At 41.9% G+C, this 17847-nt stretch overlaps 1 protein-coding gene across 1 annotated transcript in view; it reads left to right on the top strand.

The window, feature by feature from the left end:
- The window catches only part of C2CD6 (C2 calcium dependent domain containing 6), a 52232-nt gene that overhangs the window by 11490 nt on the left and 22895 nt on the right, over positions 1-17847 (top strand). The window contains exons 6-11 of the mRNA XM_067463781.1: positions 1313-1357; positions 4420-4488; positions 5475-5566; positions 8208-8360; positions 10982-11096; positions 17002-17068. Of these exons, the coding sequence (XP_067319882.1) occupies positions 1313-1357; positions 4420-4488; positions 5475-5566; positions 8208-8360; positions 10982-11096; positions 17002-17068 (541 nt within the window). The remainder of the gene's footprint in view (positions 1-1312; positions 1358-4419; positions 4489-5474; positions 5567-8207; positions 8361-10981; positions 11097-17001; positions 17069-17847) is intronic.

Raw genomic sequence — 17847 nt, 5'->3', positions numbered from 1 at the left:
GTTTAGCTTCAGAAGTGCTGCACCTCTGAAGATAAACCCAAGATACTAAGGACAAATAATAGATGATGCCCACTGTGGGCTTCCTAAATAACATCCCCAACACAAGGCTGGCTTGTGTTGGGAACAGAATGCTCTGCAGTGCATTTTTTGATCTGATTTTTTAATTCAGGCACGGCTTGCATTCTCAAATTCCTCACAATTGGGCATATGCACCACATTCGTGGTGCATAGATTAATAATTTCAGGAACAATCAACCAAAACATTTCTGTCTCACCTGTTCCAAGTATCATTACATGTTAATTGGTCTAAATCCTAAAACCAACATTGAAAATTCTGCAGTCTTCATCCATCTCAATACTTTATGGAGATACTATTATCTTAATTTCATCAGCTCCCCCCCCCCCCCACTTTCCTCAATGTCCTTTTTGTAACATCTTGCCTGATGTAGATTCTTTGAGATTTTGGGAATCTTTTCATGCCCTTTTGGTTGGCCTAGTAGAGGTATAGACCTAATATACACCTTACAGTTGTAGTAATGGCCATAACAACTACGTTTTTCCTGTATAATGATTTGTTATGAGTAAAGATTTATAACACTTATGTAACATGATTTTTATTCTTGGGTTATAAATGTAAATCCATTTCCTAATTCTTTCTATCATAAAAACATGAGAAAAAATTATTTATTTGAAGGGTTCAAATTGGGAGGGTGTAGACTGTATTGCTGATCTTAAGGTGTCAGCATCTATACAGATATGACGGCGAAAATCAAAATGAGGAAAAAGAATAGGAATGCAGCATGAAAAAAGGTGGGGATAAAAGAGGAAGGAAAGCAACCTATCTCTGTTTAGGCCCTAGGCTGAAGGCAGTGACAAGAGGTACCCCTTCCCTCTCCCTGACCCAAATCAAAGAAAGAAAAGCAGTATTTCCCCACTTATTGGTCTTTTTTGTGGCCTGAGTGGCATTCATCAGCCATTTGTGCAAATGGAAGGATAATGAGGTGGGAGCATTTATGTCTCTTATCATCACTTTCCCACTGGGTCCCTGTTCCAGCACAGACTCATGTATAAGTCAATCCAAGCTTCTGTTAAAAAAAAAATCGACTTATACATGAGTATATACATTAGACCTGGCAATTGATTACAGTGTTAGGAATATTCTGAAAAACTTGGTCTTTTTCAAATCTCTTGGCTTTTGTTTGGAATGCCATGAAATCTCTGGGTTGGAGATTTGTTTAGTCGCTCTTAGTCAATGAATAATGCTGTAGACAATGGAGAACCTCTCTAAACATTTCTGTTTTCCCCCATTCAGAAGCAGTCCTTCACTGAAATATGTGCTATGAGAATTCGAAATATGGTAAGGCCCCCTTTTCAATAAATAAATAAATAATTCATGTTACAGAACCACTGTAAACAGTCTGGCTTAATTACTATAACAAGTATAATCTGATCTGAAGCTTTACAGCTGAGATAAACATTTAATTGTTTGAGTTGTGGATGGGAGACATGTTAACAATATGGAGACTGTCCATTTCTATTCCTGCATGCACCCAATGGATTCATTCTCCTCTTTTAAATTAATTAAATTGATTTATTTTCCTCGTGTCCTTATATGTGGCCCTCCAGATGCTGTACTACAACTTCTATGTTCCTCATCATTAGATATCATGACTAGAGCTGGCAGGAGTTCAATAACATTTGGGGACCAAACTGGGTAAAAATTGAAGATTACTATGTAAAAAATATATAGCTGGCTCTCTGTATCCACAGATTCTCTTTACATGGATTCCATTGCTTTTTGAAGGCAACAACAAGGCAGATGTGGCCCTTGATGAAAATGAGTTAGACACCTCTAGTGGATATGCTCATCTAAACTTTTTCCTTTCATCCTTGTCCTTATGTCTTTTCTTTTTTATCAACTTTCTTTCCTCCTCTCTTACAAGGGACATCTGAATTGATGTCTTTATATGTACAGGTGTCTTATTGTATTTTATATTGTGTTCACTTTTATGTTTGATTTTTGGCACTTGTGCCATCTTTAAGCCGCCCCGAGTCCCTTCAGGGAGATGGTGATGGGATATAAAATAAAAATATTATTATGATCCAGGCTTTGCTCTCTCTGTAATTGTAATTTTGAATGCAGTGGTTTATACTTCAGTATGAAGAGGCTTTGACAACTTTGACAGGAATGGGGAGGGTGTCAATCATATATAGCGCTGGAGATGGTTGGTTTTTGCTCGATTGGAGTGTCTGTTTGTATTACACTCTTCTTACATGAATTAGTTTGTTATTTCATTTTTGTTTATTGTCTTCTTGTTGTTAATCATAACTTAGTGCTGCAAATCTTGTATGTCATATTACTTGTAATTATGAAACCATGTCAGACAACTCAAGTCCTCTCTTGCAGTGTCTGTTAGGATGGATGTTAAAAGGGTGTAATTTTAAGAATCATCAAGTAATATATCCCTGGCATTGTGTTATTTTAGGAAACACATAGAAAGGGACTAAATACATTTTTCTTATCATTACAATTTTAAGAAACAATAACATGTGAGAACTCCTCCATAGCCCAAACCACTGCAATTTTAATTTCCCATCCTCTATAAATTGAAGTTGTTCCAAGGGGGTGGGAGATTTATCCTGATCAAGATTTATCCTAATGGTTTCCTTAATCGTCCTGTAATGTGGAACGTTTTACACAACCAACACTATCAGGTGTTGCTTAAGCAAATCTTCTTAAACAACTTACAATACTTCATAATGGATGGTAATATAATGGGTTTTGGAAATAATTATCTTATTATCAGTTTTAAAGCAGTTATTTTATGTTAATAGACAAGATCCTAAAGAAATAATGCTTACTTGTGGAAAGAAGCAAGGCGTCCCTCTTTCAGTGTTGCTTTTTGCACTGGTGATTGAACTGCTAGCTACCTGAACAATAGCTAACTAGTAATTTAATTTGAATTGCAATTGTAATAATTATACATATGGTAATATTTTTATACCGAACAGGGTATGGGGTTACAGCCTGTGCTGGATGGGGTTACACTCCCCTTGAAGACACAGGTTTGCTGCTTGGGAGATCTCCTGGACTCATTGCTTAACCTGGAACCTCAGGTTTCGGCAGTGGCCAGGGGAGCATTTGCACAATTAAAACTTGTGCGCCAGCTTCACCTGTATCTTGGGAAGTCAGACTTGGCCACAGTGGTCTACGCTCTGGTTACATCTCAAATAGAGTACTGCAATGCACTCTATGTGGGATTGCCTTTGAAGACTGTTCAGAAGCTTCAAGTAGTCCAGCCAGGCTGCTCACTGGAGGACAGAGAGAGGACATCCCTCCTGTTGCGTCAGCTTCACTGGTTGCCAGTCTGCTACCGAGCAGAATTTAAAAAGTTGGCTTTATCCTATAAAGCTTTAAAGGATTCTGGCCTAGTTTACCTGTCCAAACGTATTTCCCTCTATGAGCCATCTTGGAGGTTAAGATCGTCTGAGGAGGCCCTGCGTTCAGTCCCACCTTCTTCGCAGGCTCCGTTGGTGGGGACGACAGACAGGGCCTTTGTAGTAGTGGGCCCTTGGCTTTGGAACTCCCTCCCAGGGGAAATTACATGAGCCCCCTCCCTCCTTACCTTTAGGAAAAGGCTAAAGACGTGGGTGTAGGACCAAGCATTTGGTTAGTAATCTACCAGTGCAAAAAGAGAATATGGATTAGTGCAACGACAACCTGGAATGGCCTCAGACTATGATATTGGATTATGTGATTTAAAATAAGTGGTTTTAAGGTTTCATATGTTTTAATGATTGTTCTAATATATATGTTTATTTTACTATGTGTGTCCATATGGCATCGAATTGCTGCCTATATATGAGTCCCCCTACGGGGTGAGAAGGACAGGGTATAAATATAGAAGCAAGATGCGAAGGACCATCACCAGGAGCTTTGAGGGAAGGGGCAGTGTTTGTTTCCTTTGCTACCTCAGCTTCTAGGGACTCACTCAGCTTCTGGAGACTCAGCTTCTTGGTGCTGCCAGATTCTATCTTGACTGGCCTAGATTTCAGCATCCTTAGGTCAGCACAGAGATACCAACATTTGTTTCTTCCAGCCATGGCCCTTGATTCACCTGAGCCCTCTCTTGAGTGAACACTGCATCTCATTCTTCCCCTGATGGAGCTTCTGCTCTGTTAAAACAATGTTTTAATATGTTTTATTGCATTTATATGTTTTAATGGTTTTATAATTTGATATGTTATATTTATTATTTGTTGTATGATGCAGCATTGAATGTTGCCATAATCTGCTCTGAGTCCCCTTCGGGGTTGAGAAGAGCGGGGTATAAATACAGTAAATAAATAGTAAATAAATTAAAATTTTAAATTGCAGCATAAATTGCTCAACTAAAAATATTATGTTTATGGTTTTAGGTTTTCTGCACAGCAGAGGTGGAATTTATGTTCTGCTATGGAAGTCTCGGATATGGGTATTCACATCAGGTTGCTTTTCTTTTTCTTACTACTGTAGATGATTTGAATTTGAATGATGAGGTTGAAAAAGACTCAACAATCCTGAAGCCCAGTACCCTCCCCGTAAACTGCAAATTACACGTCAACTCAGAAATTAATGTTCTCTAATCATAGAACTGGATGTATACAATGGATTGAGATTTGACAGAAGGCTTTCACCTCCTGCTAAGTTCTTGTTAAAGTGTAATTCTGTCCTGCCAACCTGGCCATTTGTTCAGTCAATTCATAATATAGTAGAGATGCAGCCAAAAAGCCAATGGAAAATGATCTGCAATTCCAGAACAATTCCCATGCAATGAGCAGAAGCAGTAATTCACGAAATCTTTGAAGAGAATCTCTGAAAACATTTATTTACAGCTTTTATATTCCGCCCTTCTCACCCCGCAGGGGACTCAGGACGGATTACAGTGTACACATATATGGCAAACATTCAATGCCAATTTTTGACATACAAACATATACAGACATACACAGAGGCTGTTTAACTTTTTCTGGCCGCCAGGGGAGCTGTCGCTTTCATTGTCCATCTGCAACGCTGATGAAGCACTTCCACATTCCCTGCATGCTTCCCCGCTGGAATGCTTTGCTGGAGTCTACTTTATGGCCTCATAAACCAGTTAATTTAGCCTCCCCACACTTTAAGGTGGTACCTATTTTTCCTACTTGACAGATGCAACTGTCTTTCGGGTTGCAAAGGTCGACAACAGGCTACACACAATTGGTTGGAAACCCACTCCAACCCGAGCTGGCTTCGAACTCATGACCTTTTGGTCAGAGTGATCTTAATGCAGCTGACACTCAGCCAGCTGTGCCACAATCCCGGTGCGTGTCTTCTCAACTTATTTTTCACAGCCTGTATATTTGGGAAAGTGGGTCCATGAAAGGCATTGTTTTATGCATTATAAACAGTCAAAATTGTACTGTTACTTATTTCAGTGTATGGTTTCATTCTGCAGCTGAAACTGCCAGGGGCGGATCCAGCTCAGTCTGTGGCATATTCCATGTTTCTGCGAGTTCCACCACCAGAAAACAGAAAAGATACTGTCACGTAATTATTCTTGATATAAAACCGTAGATTAAGTCCAAATGGATTAAATGGAATTCTATCTTATAATGTTGTATAGATATAGTTGGCTCTCAGTATCCATGGATTCCGTATCCACATCGTTTGAAAATAGCTTGATTTTGCCATTTTATATTATGGACACCATTGTATATAGTGAGCCTTGAGGACTCATGGATTTTGGCATCTGTGGGGAGTCCCGGAAACAAATTCCAATGGATATCAACGACTCACTGTATGCAGACATAATGATGAAGATCCTTCATTGCTAAAGACAGAGCTCCCATATCATAGTTATGTCTGAAAAAACCTGACCTTACTGGCTAGAAATTCCCCAACCAAAAACTTTGCAAGGTGTTGCATATCAGGGACCTGGAAAATGAAATATGTGGTGCTTTCAGCTGGAGGCTTGCCAAAAACGGGTAGCTGGAGAGACTCCTTGCAGTCCTATTGCAACTTCTTATCTCAAGGCACTTCATGACTGGCGAGTGCTGTGCCCTCATCTACAGTCCCCTGCTTACTCCTCTGTTGGGACTCTGCAAAGCTGAAAACATTTGGTTATGTAAACATGCATCCCCAAGCAATTACAAAATTGTAAGTTCAGCTTGTATTCTTGTAACTACTGAACAAGATGCCAGTAATTCCATTTTAGAATATTTGAAAATACAGTACAGGCAGTCTCCGAGTTACAAACATCTGATTTACATACGACTCCAAGTTAGTTACGAATGAATGGAGGTGAAACGACAGGAAGTGAGAGGAAATCTATCCCTTGGAAGGGAAATTCACTTCTGCAAGTGTTATCATGTGGAAAAAGTGTCTCCACTATTTATTTATCATGTCATCAGCAACCATTGTATTACAATTCTAACAGCAAAACAAACACACAGATTAAAAAGAAAAAGAAAAAAAACACACAGATTTTGCAAATTTGGTAGTTGGTTAAATGTCCTTTGACCAGTATCTGGCCACTTGGAGTGCCTCTGGGGTTGCCGCAAGGAGGTGCTCCATCGTGCATGTGGCAGGGCTCAGGGTGCATTGCAGCAGGTGGTCAGTGGTTTGCTCTTCTCCACACTCGCATGCCGAGGATTCCACCCTGTAGCCCCATTTCTTAAGATTGGCTCTGCATCTCGTGGTGCCAGAGCGCAATCTGTTCAACGCCTTCCAAGTCGCCCAGTCTTCTGAGTGCCCAGGAAGGAGTCTCTCATCTGGTATCACCCATGAATTGAGGTGCTGGGTTTGGGCCTGCCACTTTTGGACTCTCGCTTGCTGGGGTGTTCCAGCGAGTGTATCTGTAGATCTAAGAAAACTATGTCTTGATTTAAGTCGTTGACGTGCTGGCTTATACCCAAACAGGGGATGAGCTGGAGATGTCTCTGCCTTGGTCCTTTCACTATTGGCTGCTACTTCCCGGCGGATGTCAGGTGGTGCAATACCGGCTAAGCAGTGTAATTTCTCCAGTGGTGTGGGGCGCAGACACCATGTGATAATGCGGCATGTCTCATTAAGAGCCACATCTACTGTTTTAGTGTGGTGAGATGTGTTCCACACTGGGCATGCATACTCAGCAGCAGAGTAGCATAGCGCAAGGGCAGATGTCTTCACTGTGTCTGGTTGTGATCCCCAGGTTGTGCCAGCTTTCGTATGATATTGTTTCTAGCGCCCACTTTTTGTTTGATGTTCAGGCAGTGCTTCTTGTAGGTCAGAGCACGGTCCAAAGTGACTCCCAGGTATTTGGGTGTGTTGCAATGCTCCAGTGGGATTGCTTCCCAGGTAATCCTCAGAGCGAGTGTCTCCACTGAAACCTTATTACTAATCCTTGTTTCCACAACAACCCAAAATATTCAAAATCCAATTGTCATAGGAACAGCCGGTGAGATGAAATTTTCTGAACAGAGGCATAGACAACAAAACAATGGGACTATTAACCTTTCCCAAAACTTTTTTTTTTTTTTTTTTTGCTGGAGTTACACTTAAAATGTACTTGTTCAGCTTACATACCAATTCAACTTGGGAACAAAGGTACAGAACGTATCTTTTTGACAAGAAAAACCTGTAATAGGTTAGAAATGGTTTGAAGGTACACAAGTTGAAAATGACTTGAAGGCATACAACAACCCTTATGTGACATCTCCAGTAACAACAACAACATGCAACAACAATTATGCTTATTAATAGCTGTGTTTCTCAGAATTTTACATTCTCATTAAGAAACTGCACCTTTCCCCTTACCTTACTTTGAACATTATCACCTGAGAGAAAGGGGGAAAAATTCAGAACATTTGCTACATTGGACATATACATGGTCTTTTCCTTCATAAAACTATGTTGTGATTAAGCAGACTAAGGATGATCAGGGAGCACAGACCTGGCCAAGATCTATTCCCATTTGGTGGCAGGGAGTGCGAAAGGAGGTCATATGTTTCTAGCCTAAAATGAGTAGGGAGAATTGAAGAGACTTGCAGTTGCCATTCAAAATGTTTCTGGGAACATAGATATTTTGCTCCAAAACACCCCCCCCCCCCCCCATCATATTGGGCGTTGATGGGCTGTGCATAGGAAGGCTGGGGGATGGGACTATTCTTTGTGGCAAATATTTGAATTCCTACTTTTTCTCATTTTGCAGCAATGCGATCAAGCCACAGCGCATGGATTACCCTGCATGCTTATCTCCAGATCTGAATGTTACGGTTGGAAATATTGAGTTGCCTCCTCCTGCAGAAATGACAGAACATTACATGAGTCTTCAGAAGGCTTTACAAGAACCACCCCGAGAAAGGCAAGGAAATGCGGGGGGGGGGGGGGGAGTATTGATAAAGTCTAACAACTGATAGTGCAGATTTAACACTATCCTGAACTTATAATGGAAACAAGAAACAATGGATAATAGCGAACCGTATTGAAATAAATTACTTCTATTGGAAGTTACCATAGAGCAGTGTTTCTCAATCTTCCTAACGCCGCGAGCCCTTAATACAGTTCTTCATGTTGTGGTGACCCCCAACCATAACATTATTTTCAGAACTGTAATTTTGCTACTGTTTTGGATTGTAATGTAAATATCTGATGTGCGGATGTATTTTCATTCACTGGAGTCTGGACCCATTTGGCACAAATACCTGACATGCCCAAATATGAATACTGATGCGATTGGAAGGGGGGGGGGGGATTGATTTTTTCATTTAGGAGTTGTAGTTGCTGGGATTGATAGTTCACCTGCAATTAAAAAGCATTTGGAACTCCGCCAAAGATGGAATTGAATCAAACTTGGCGCACAGAACTCTTATGACCAACAGAAAATACTGGAAGGGTTTGGTGGGCTTTGACCTTGAGTTTTGGAGTTGTAGTTCGCCTACATCCATAGAGCACTGTGGACTCAAACAATGATGGGTCTGGACCAAACTTTGCATGAATACTTAATATTCTCAAATGTGAACACTGTTGGAGTTTGGGAAAAATAGACCCTGGCATTTGGGAGTTGTAGTTTCTGGGATTTATAGTTCACCTGCAATCAAAGAGCATTCTGAACCCCACCAGCAATAGAATTGGGTCAAACTTCCCACACAAAACCACCATGACCAACAGAAAAGACTGTGTTTTCTGATGGCCGTTGGCAACCCCTCTGACACCCCCTCACGACCCCCCCCCCAGGGGTTCCGACCCCCAGGTTGAGAAACACTGCCATAGAGCAATGGTTCTCAACCTGTGGGTCCCCAGGTGTTTTGGCCTACAACTCCCAGAAATCTCAGCCAGTTTACCAGCCATTAACATTTCTGGAAGTTGAAGGCCAAAACATCCAGGGACCCACAGGTTGAGAACCACTGCCATAGAGTATCCTCTCAAGGTCTTCCAAGATATTACCAAGGTATTACCATGTTGTTTACCTACTACAGTACTGTATCCAAATGCCGGCCCCATCTTATTTCAATTTGTATCAGTCTTGACCCTGCCTTTTAATTGTTCTGACCCATTCCTTTTCCATGCCCTAACAAATAAACATTAAGAGCAGGCAGGATTTTTTCCTTTTAATATTATGTGTTGTTGGGTAATTCCATGCTTATGTTGCTGTTAGTTATTTTTTTGTTCAATTTGTGACTCTGTATGTTTTGATGTTGTTGCTTGGAAACCGCCCTGAGTCCCCCTGAGGAGATAGAGCGGTATATAAATAGTATTATTATTATTATTACTTCTGGCAGAGGGATGCAGTTGAATCTCTGGAGGATCTAAACGTTCCTAAAGAGGACATATTTTGTTGGATATATTGCTGAAACCACAAGTACCAGTCCTGCGTGTACAGGAATCATACTGTATTCCTTTAGTCCAAGCACGCATGGGAAACCTTTTTGGCTTCAGGTCATCATTAACGCCAGGAATTATGTTAGGAGTTGTATGACAGAAACTGACCTAAAGTGTAATTTTTAAAAGGGGAAATTACAGTGCACAAGGAAGAAACAGCTTTACTTTCCAAACTGTGACCATCCCTCAGATGCATTCCCCTACATTGCAGTTCGGCTTTGTCATACTTTTCTTGTTTTGTTTTGTTTTGTTTTTTAAGCAGTTTAGATCCTGGTCTTCAGTCTAGATGGTATCTGATAAACTGAAAGGATAAAATACCAATAAGTAGCAAAACCACCACAAGAAATCAGTTGATAAAAAGTAAGAGTTGGGAGACAGATTGATAGTGTGGACTTCAAAGGAAGCTTGAGATACTGAGAACAGTTACCTTTTCAGTCCTCTGATCCAATCTGCATGATTTCTGTATCAGTGTAGTGTTCTAGGGTAACTGACCTTCTTTGTCCTCCTCTAGCCCAGCAACAGGTACAATATGGTGATGTTGAAAAGTGATGGGAAAAACCTGTGTCATCATCTTTGAACACATTTTGAACTTGGTTCAAAAACTGGCCGTTAGCCAGTGAAACTACAAGAGGAGTAGAAAAACCAATTTTGTCTTACAAGATTATGGGATGATGGCGCAATGGGTTAAATCCTTGTGCCGGCAGACTACTGACTAAAAGGTTAGCAGTTCGAATCTGGGGAGCAGGGTGAGCTCCCATCTGTCAACTCCAGCTTCCCATGGGGGAACATGAGAGGAGCCTCCCAATGGATGGTAAAACATCCGGGCATCCACTGGGCAACGTCCTTGCAGATGGCCAATTCTCTCACACCAGAAGCAACTTGCAGTTTCTCAAATTGCTTCTGACAGAGAAAACAAACCAAAAAAAATGGGATGATGGACTGGTAATTGCAGTACCTTTGAAAGGGTTTCCTTCAAGGTATCCCAATTTACCAACACGATGGATTGTATCAGAATATAATTTTGTCCTAATGACAAAGAAACCTACACATTTAGATATTCAAATATTTCTAAAATATGGCTTCTTAGGTGGGTTTGCTCTTTAGGTTGCAGAGAATGAAAAAAGAATACCGGAGTCTGTCAACATGGCGTGAGAAGGCGGAATATTTAGACCAACTGATCTTAAAAAGGGGACCAAAAACAAAACCTCCTCAACCAAAGGTATTTTTTTTTCTTAAAAGGGAGAGAAGTAAGGTACAGCTGACTGACAGCCACACAACTTGTGAATTGCATTTTGTAATTTCTCTCTCTTGTTTCCCCCCCCCCCTAATATCGTTGCATGGATTGAGGAATAGGACAGAGGTGCTGTTAATCCCCTCTTTTCTACAATCATTTGTCCACTCAAAATCTCTCCCTCACCCCTACCCCCCAAAATATATTTTCTCTGGTTACAAAAGAAGGAAGATAGAACAGTAGATTTTCCTAACACACAGCCCCCTTCTTCCTCCCCATTTATGGTATAGTACATATTAACATGTGTATTTAATTGCCATAAATTGTGATGATTATAGCAGAGATGAGGGCAATAGCAGGACCTAAATGCCCTCAATGAGGTCCTGTCTGATCTTGCAGTTGGTCCTGGTTAGTACTTGGATTTATTTATTTATTTATCATGTCAGGAGCAAACCAGACAGTGTATTTCACTTTTTTAACAAACAAAGAAAACAAAAGACAAAGTTTGCAAGCTTGGTAGTTGATTAAATGTCCTTTGACCAGTATCTGGCCACTTGGAGTGCCTCTGGTGTTGCTGCAAAAAGGTCCTCCATTGTGCATGTGGCAGGGCTCAGGTTGCATTGCAGCAGGTGGTTTGTGGTTAGCTCTTCTCCACACTCGCATGTTGTGGATTCCACTTTGTAGCCCCATTTCTGAAGGTTGGCTCTGCATCTCATGGTGCCAGAGCGCAGTCTGTTCAGCGCCTTCCAAGTCGCCCAGTTTTCTCTGTGCCTAGGGGGGAGTCTCTCATTGGGTATCAGCCATTGGTTGAGGTTCTGGGTTTGAGCCTGTCACTTTTGGACTCTCGCTTGCTGAGGTGTTCCAGTGAGTGTCTCTGTAGATCTTAGAAAACTGTGGATCCTTGTAGAGCCGTTGATGTGCTGGCTGATACCCAAACAGGAGATGAGTTGGAGATGTCACTGCCTTGGTCCTTTCACTATTGGTTGCTACTTCCCAGCGGATGTCAGATGGTGCAATACTGGCTAAGCAGTGTAATTTCTCCAGTGGTGTAGGGCGCAGACACCCCGTGATAATGCGGCATGTCTCATTAAGAGCCACGTCTACTGTTTTAGTGTGGTGAGATGTGTTCCACACTGGGCATGCATACTCAGCAGCAGAGTAGTAAAGCGCAAGGGCAGATGTCTTCACTGTGTCTGGTTGTGATCCCCAGGTTGTGCCAGTCAGCTTTCGTATGATATTGTTTCTAGTGCCCACGTTTTGCTTGATATTCAGGCAGTGCTTCTTGTAGGTCAGAGCACGGTCCAGAGTGACTCCCAGGTATTTGGGTGCACTGCAATGCTCCAGTGGGATTCCTTCCCAGGTAATCCTCAGAGCTCGGGATGCTTGTCTGTTCTTAAGGTGAAAAGCACATGTCTGTGTTTTAGATGGATTATGGATCAGCTGGTTTTCCCTGTAATAGGCAGTAAGAGCACCTAGGGCTTCGGAGAGCTTCTGTTCAACCATCTCAAAGCTCCCTGCTTGAGCAGTAATGGCACGATCATCAGCATAGATGGAACTCTCTGTCCCTTCTGGCAGTGGCTGGTCTTTGTGTAGATATTGAACATGGATGGGGCAAGCACGCTTCCCTGAGGCAGGCCGTTCTTCTGTTTCCGCCATCTGCTTCTCTGGCCCTGGAACTCAACAAAACAGCTCCTGTTCTGTAGTAGGTTTCCTATGAGGCGGGTGAGGTGGTAGTCCTTTGTGATATTATACATTTTTCTCAGGAGGAGGCAGTTGTTTACAGTATCATAAGCCACTGACAGGTCTATGAAGACAGCTCCTGTGATCTGCTGCCTTTCAAAGCCATCTTCTATGTGCTGAGTCAGGTTCAGCACTTGCGATGTGCAGCTTTTGCCTTTCCTGAAGTTAAATTGCTGTGGAATCAGACATGGGTCTATTTTTTCCTGAAAAGGTCAGTTAGTTGTTTTGCTTGCTTGTTTGCATGCTGCAAGTCGCTTCTGGTCGCTTCTGGAGTCTACGTCTACGAAGACGTTGCCCAGGGGACACTCCTGCAAGGAGGCTTCTCTCGTGTCTTTTCTCATGTACTTGGATGAGAGATTTCCAATGAATACCATTTGCTCTAGGCTACATTTTTCAGAGGAAGGAACTGGCAAAACCACCTCTGAGTATCCCTTCTTTAAGAAAAACTTAGGAAATTAATGGGGCCTTTTAATGGCAATAGCAGAGGTGAAGTTTGCAGTGGAGGAAGTGGTAACTGCATCCTTTGGGTATGCTAAGAAAAAAACAGTTGCAAAGGTACTGCTTTCATTTCATTCTGCCACATCTGTGCCACATACAATTTGGGAAAACGGGCTAATCAACACAAACCGTCCATCCCTGTTCATTACGGATGGATGGGAATTTCTCAAGAGTGAAATACTCAAGACGCAATTGCAAACCGTGCCAACAAAGAGAAAAAATAGGACAAGTGCAAAGAAGCCAGAATGGATGTCCAAAGAACTTCTAACTGTGCTAAGACACAAAAGAGACATGCACAAGAAGTGGAAAAAGGGAGAAATCACCAAAGAAGAATTCAAACAAATAGCCAACACCTGTAGGGAAAAGGTCCGCAAGGCTAAAGCAAAAAACGAGCTCAGACTTGCCAGGGACATTAAAAACAATAAAAAGGGCTTCTATTCTTATGTCAGTAGAAAAAGGAAAAACAAGGAGGCGATAGGACCTCTTCGCGGAGAAGATGGGGCAATGCTGACAGGGGATAGGGAAAAGGCAGAACTACTTAATGCCTTCTTTGCCTCGGTCTTCTCACAAAAAGAGAGTCTTCAACCTCAGCAAGATGGAGTGGATGAGGGATTGGAGGACATCCAACCCCAAATTGGGAAAGAAGTCGTCCAGGAATACCTGGCCGCTCTTAATGAGTTCAAGTCCCCAGGGCCAGATCAACTACACCCCAGAGTATTGAAGGAACTAGCGGAAGTCATTTCGGAACCATTGGCAACCATCTTTGAGAGTTCTTGGAGAACGGGAGAAGTTCCAGCAGATTGGAGGAGGGCCAATGTGGTCCCAATCTTCAAGAAGGGAAAAAAGGATGACCCAAACAACTACCGTCTGGTCAGCCTCACGTCGATACCGGGCAAGATTCTGGAAAAGATTGTTAAGGAAGTGGTCTGCAAACACTTAGAAACAAATGCGGTCATCGCTAATAGTCAACATGGATTTATCAAAAACAAGTCATGCCAGACTAATCTGATCTCTTTCTTCGATAGAGCTACAAGCTGGGTAGATGCGGGGAATGCCGTGGATGTAGCGTACCTGGATTTCAGTAAGGCTTTCGACAAGGTCCCCCATGACCTTCTGGCAAGGAAACTAGTCCAATGTGGGCTAGGCAAAACTACGGTGAGGTGGATCTGTAATTGGTTAAGTGGACGAACACAGAGAGTGCTCACTAATGCTTCCTCTTCATCTTGGAAAGAAGTGACGAGCGGAGTGCCACAAGCAGGGCTCCGTCCTGGGCCCGGTCCTGTTCAACATCTTTATTAATGACTTAGATGAAGGGCTAGAAGGCATGATCATCAAGTTTGCAGACGACACCAAATTGGGAGGGATAGCCAATAGTCCAGAGGACAGGAGCAGAATTCAAAACGATCTTGACAGATTAGAGAGATGGGCCAAAACTAACAAAATGGAGTTCAACAGTGACAAATGCAAGATACTCCACTTTGGCAGAAAAAATGAAATGCAAAGATACAGAATGGGGGACACCTGGCTCGAGAGCAGTACGTGTGAAAAAGATCTTGGAGTCCTCGTGGACAACAAGTTAAACATGAGCCAACAATGTGATGTGGCAGCAAAAAAAGCCAATGGGATTTTGGCCTGCATCAATAGGAGCATAGTGTCTAGATCTAAGGAAGTAATGCTACCCCTCTATTCTGCTTTGGTTAGACCACATCTGGAATATTGTGTCCAATTCTGGGCGCCACAGTTCAAGAGAGATATTGACAAGCTGGAATGTGTCCAGAGGAGGGCGACTAAAATGATCAAGGGTCTGGAGAACAAGCCCTATGAGGAGCGGCTTAGGGAACTGGGCATGTTTAGCCTGAAGAAGAGAAGGCTGAGAGGAGATATGATAGCCATGTATAAATATGTGAGAGGAAGCCACAGGGAGGAGGGAGCAAGCTTGTTTTCTGCTTCCTTGGAGACTAGGACGCGGAACAATGGCTTCAAACTACAAGAGAGGAGATTCCATCTGAACGTTAGGAAGAACTTCCTGACTGTGAGAGCCGTTCAGCAGTGGAACTCTCTGCCCCGGAGTGTGGTGGAGGCTCCTTCTTTGGAAGCTTTTAAGCAGAGGCTGGATGGCCATCTGTCAGGGGTGATTTGAATGCAATATTCCTGCTTCTTGGCGGGGGGTTGGACTGGATGGCCCATGAGGTCTCTTCCAACTCTTTGATTCTATGATTCTATGATTCTATGTGTGTCCATAACATTGTTTTGCTGGGTTGCCCCGATTTCAGAGCTGGAAGTGTTACATCTGAACCGACTTACATCTGAACCGACTTACCCTACCCTACCCTCCATTCTCTTTTGCCAGCAGTACCTACTATATATTCAAATTGACTCATACTATACTCATAAATTGACTACAAACTATTGTGTGATAGGTGTTGTTTGGACTAAAACTAGATGCCAGGCACAATGGTCCTCACCTGTAGGTCCCCAGGTGTTTTGGCCTACAACTCCCAGAAACCCCAGTCAGTTTACCAGCTGTTAGGATTTCTGGGAGTTGAAGGTCAAAACATCTGGGGATCCACAGGATGAGACCCACTGTGCTAGAGGGCTTTGATATTGAAACTTTTGACACAGAAAATACCCCGTCTTGTAGAAATGGGTTAAGGTGTATAGAGAAGACTCTGCCCTGAGTCCCATTGTGCAAGGAGGTTTGATCATCACTGGTATGATAAACTTGTCTCTGGTTTACATATTTGTATGATATATACTGTTTTGAACATTAGGAGGCGTTTATAGGCATGTTTTTTTTTAAAAAAACACCTTTGTATGTTTTACATAGATTTTTAAATAATTCAAAAGGTTATTTTAATTGTTCCTGAAGTTCATGTTAATGTCTTTATTTATTGTCTTTGGAAACTGCTTTTGTTTCCTGCTCCAGGAGAAAGATAGAATATAGATTAAATAAATATAGTAAAAAAATTGAATGAAGGCTACCAAGCATCTCTAAGTTGCTCAGGTGTGATTGTCATGGGCAAGTAATGCATCCTTCCCATGAGTGAATACCATGCTCTCTGAATTAATCATGCAAGAGATTATAACATTTGCGGAGCATGAGTGGGTGCTTATTTGTTTATGCATTCATGTTTAAATCTACCTCTTCTTATCAATAACACCCACCATTTCAGAGTTTGTTGGCTGGCTAGCTAGGCAGAATAGTCATTATTAACACTTTAGTTAAGAAATTGTATAATTAAGAATTAACATGCTTCCCTGCCATCACATATATAAGCAGCAATAGTGTTTTACTTATAGCCTTTCCCAATTACATTTTAATTAGTATTAGGTATGACAGAATAAGTTTGATTTAATTAATGAAGTCTATAAAGTAGCAATCCCAAAGAGAGAATACAAGTTAACAAATCATGATGAAGTTCTAGAACAGTGGTTCTCAACCTGGGGTCACCAGATGTTCTTGGCCTACAACTCCCAGAAATTCCAGCCAGTTTACCAGCTGTTAGTAGTTCTGGGAGTTGAAGGCCAAAAAATCTGGGGACCCCAGGTTGAGAACCACTGTTCTAGAACTAATTATCACAACAGGGAGGCCAGGGGGTTGTGTACACTAGGAAGCACTATATTCAGTTTTAAACCACTTTATTCTCCCTACCAGATGTCTCGCTTCAGGGAAATTGTTGAAAAAATCCATGTGCCTCGATTTTCATCTACTCCTTCTCAAGGTTGAGTGGTCATTCATTTATTTATTTATTTATTTATTTATATATTTATTTATAATCTCATCTTAAGGGAAAAACAGAAAGCTTAATGGGCCAATTACCTACTTATTACCCACCACAAAAAATGCAAAGATACATATGCAGCCTCTCAAGGATAAATACAATTTAGATCTAGACTGTTTAATATCTGCATATGGCCCATGGGACCTCCCAATTTGCCCTCAAACCCACCAGACCCACTTCTCCAATATAATTTTTAATGGAGGGGGGGGGGGTTACTTTTGGGAACAGTTTGGCCCCACCTCAAATCCCCCAAAACTGCACAAAGAGACAACAGTCCACTCCCCTAGCCCCAAACTACTCAACTCCTAAAACAAAAAAGACACACACACACACAAAGGCAGGGAAAGGCAAATATCAGCCAAAATCTCATTTGGAAGTGATACCACATCACTCTGCGCAGGCTGAAATGTATGGCTGCTTTCCACTGGGCATCCACAGGATGACAGAGCTGCCCCTGCCCTGTTTGCAGTTGTCTATTTCTCTGCTATGCAAACCTTCCAGAATCTTAAGGTCTTCATGGGGAAATTTTTCCCAGTTCTGCCACCATCACAGGCCTGTTTGGAGAGAGAGCCTTCTCAGTTGCATCCTCCCTGTAACTAGGGCCCCTTCTATACTGCCATATATACGCTTTATGAACTAGATTATATGGCACTGTAGATTCATATAATCCAGGTTTTTTTCATGTCAGGTGCGACTTGAGAAACTGCAAGTCGTTTCTG

The sequence above is a fragment of the Anolis sagrei genome, chromosome 1 (assembly GCF_037176765.1).
Source record: "Anolis sagrei isolate rAnoSag1 chromosome 1, rAnoSag1.mat, whole genome shotgun sequence".
Taxonomy (NCBI): domain Eukaryota; kingdom Metazoa; phylum Chordata; class Lepidosauria; order Squamata; family Dactyloidae; genus Anolis; species Anolis sagrei.
The sequence above is the reverse complement of the archived record's forward strand: the minus strand, read 5'-3'. Positions and strand labels throughout refer to the sequence as shown.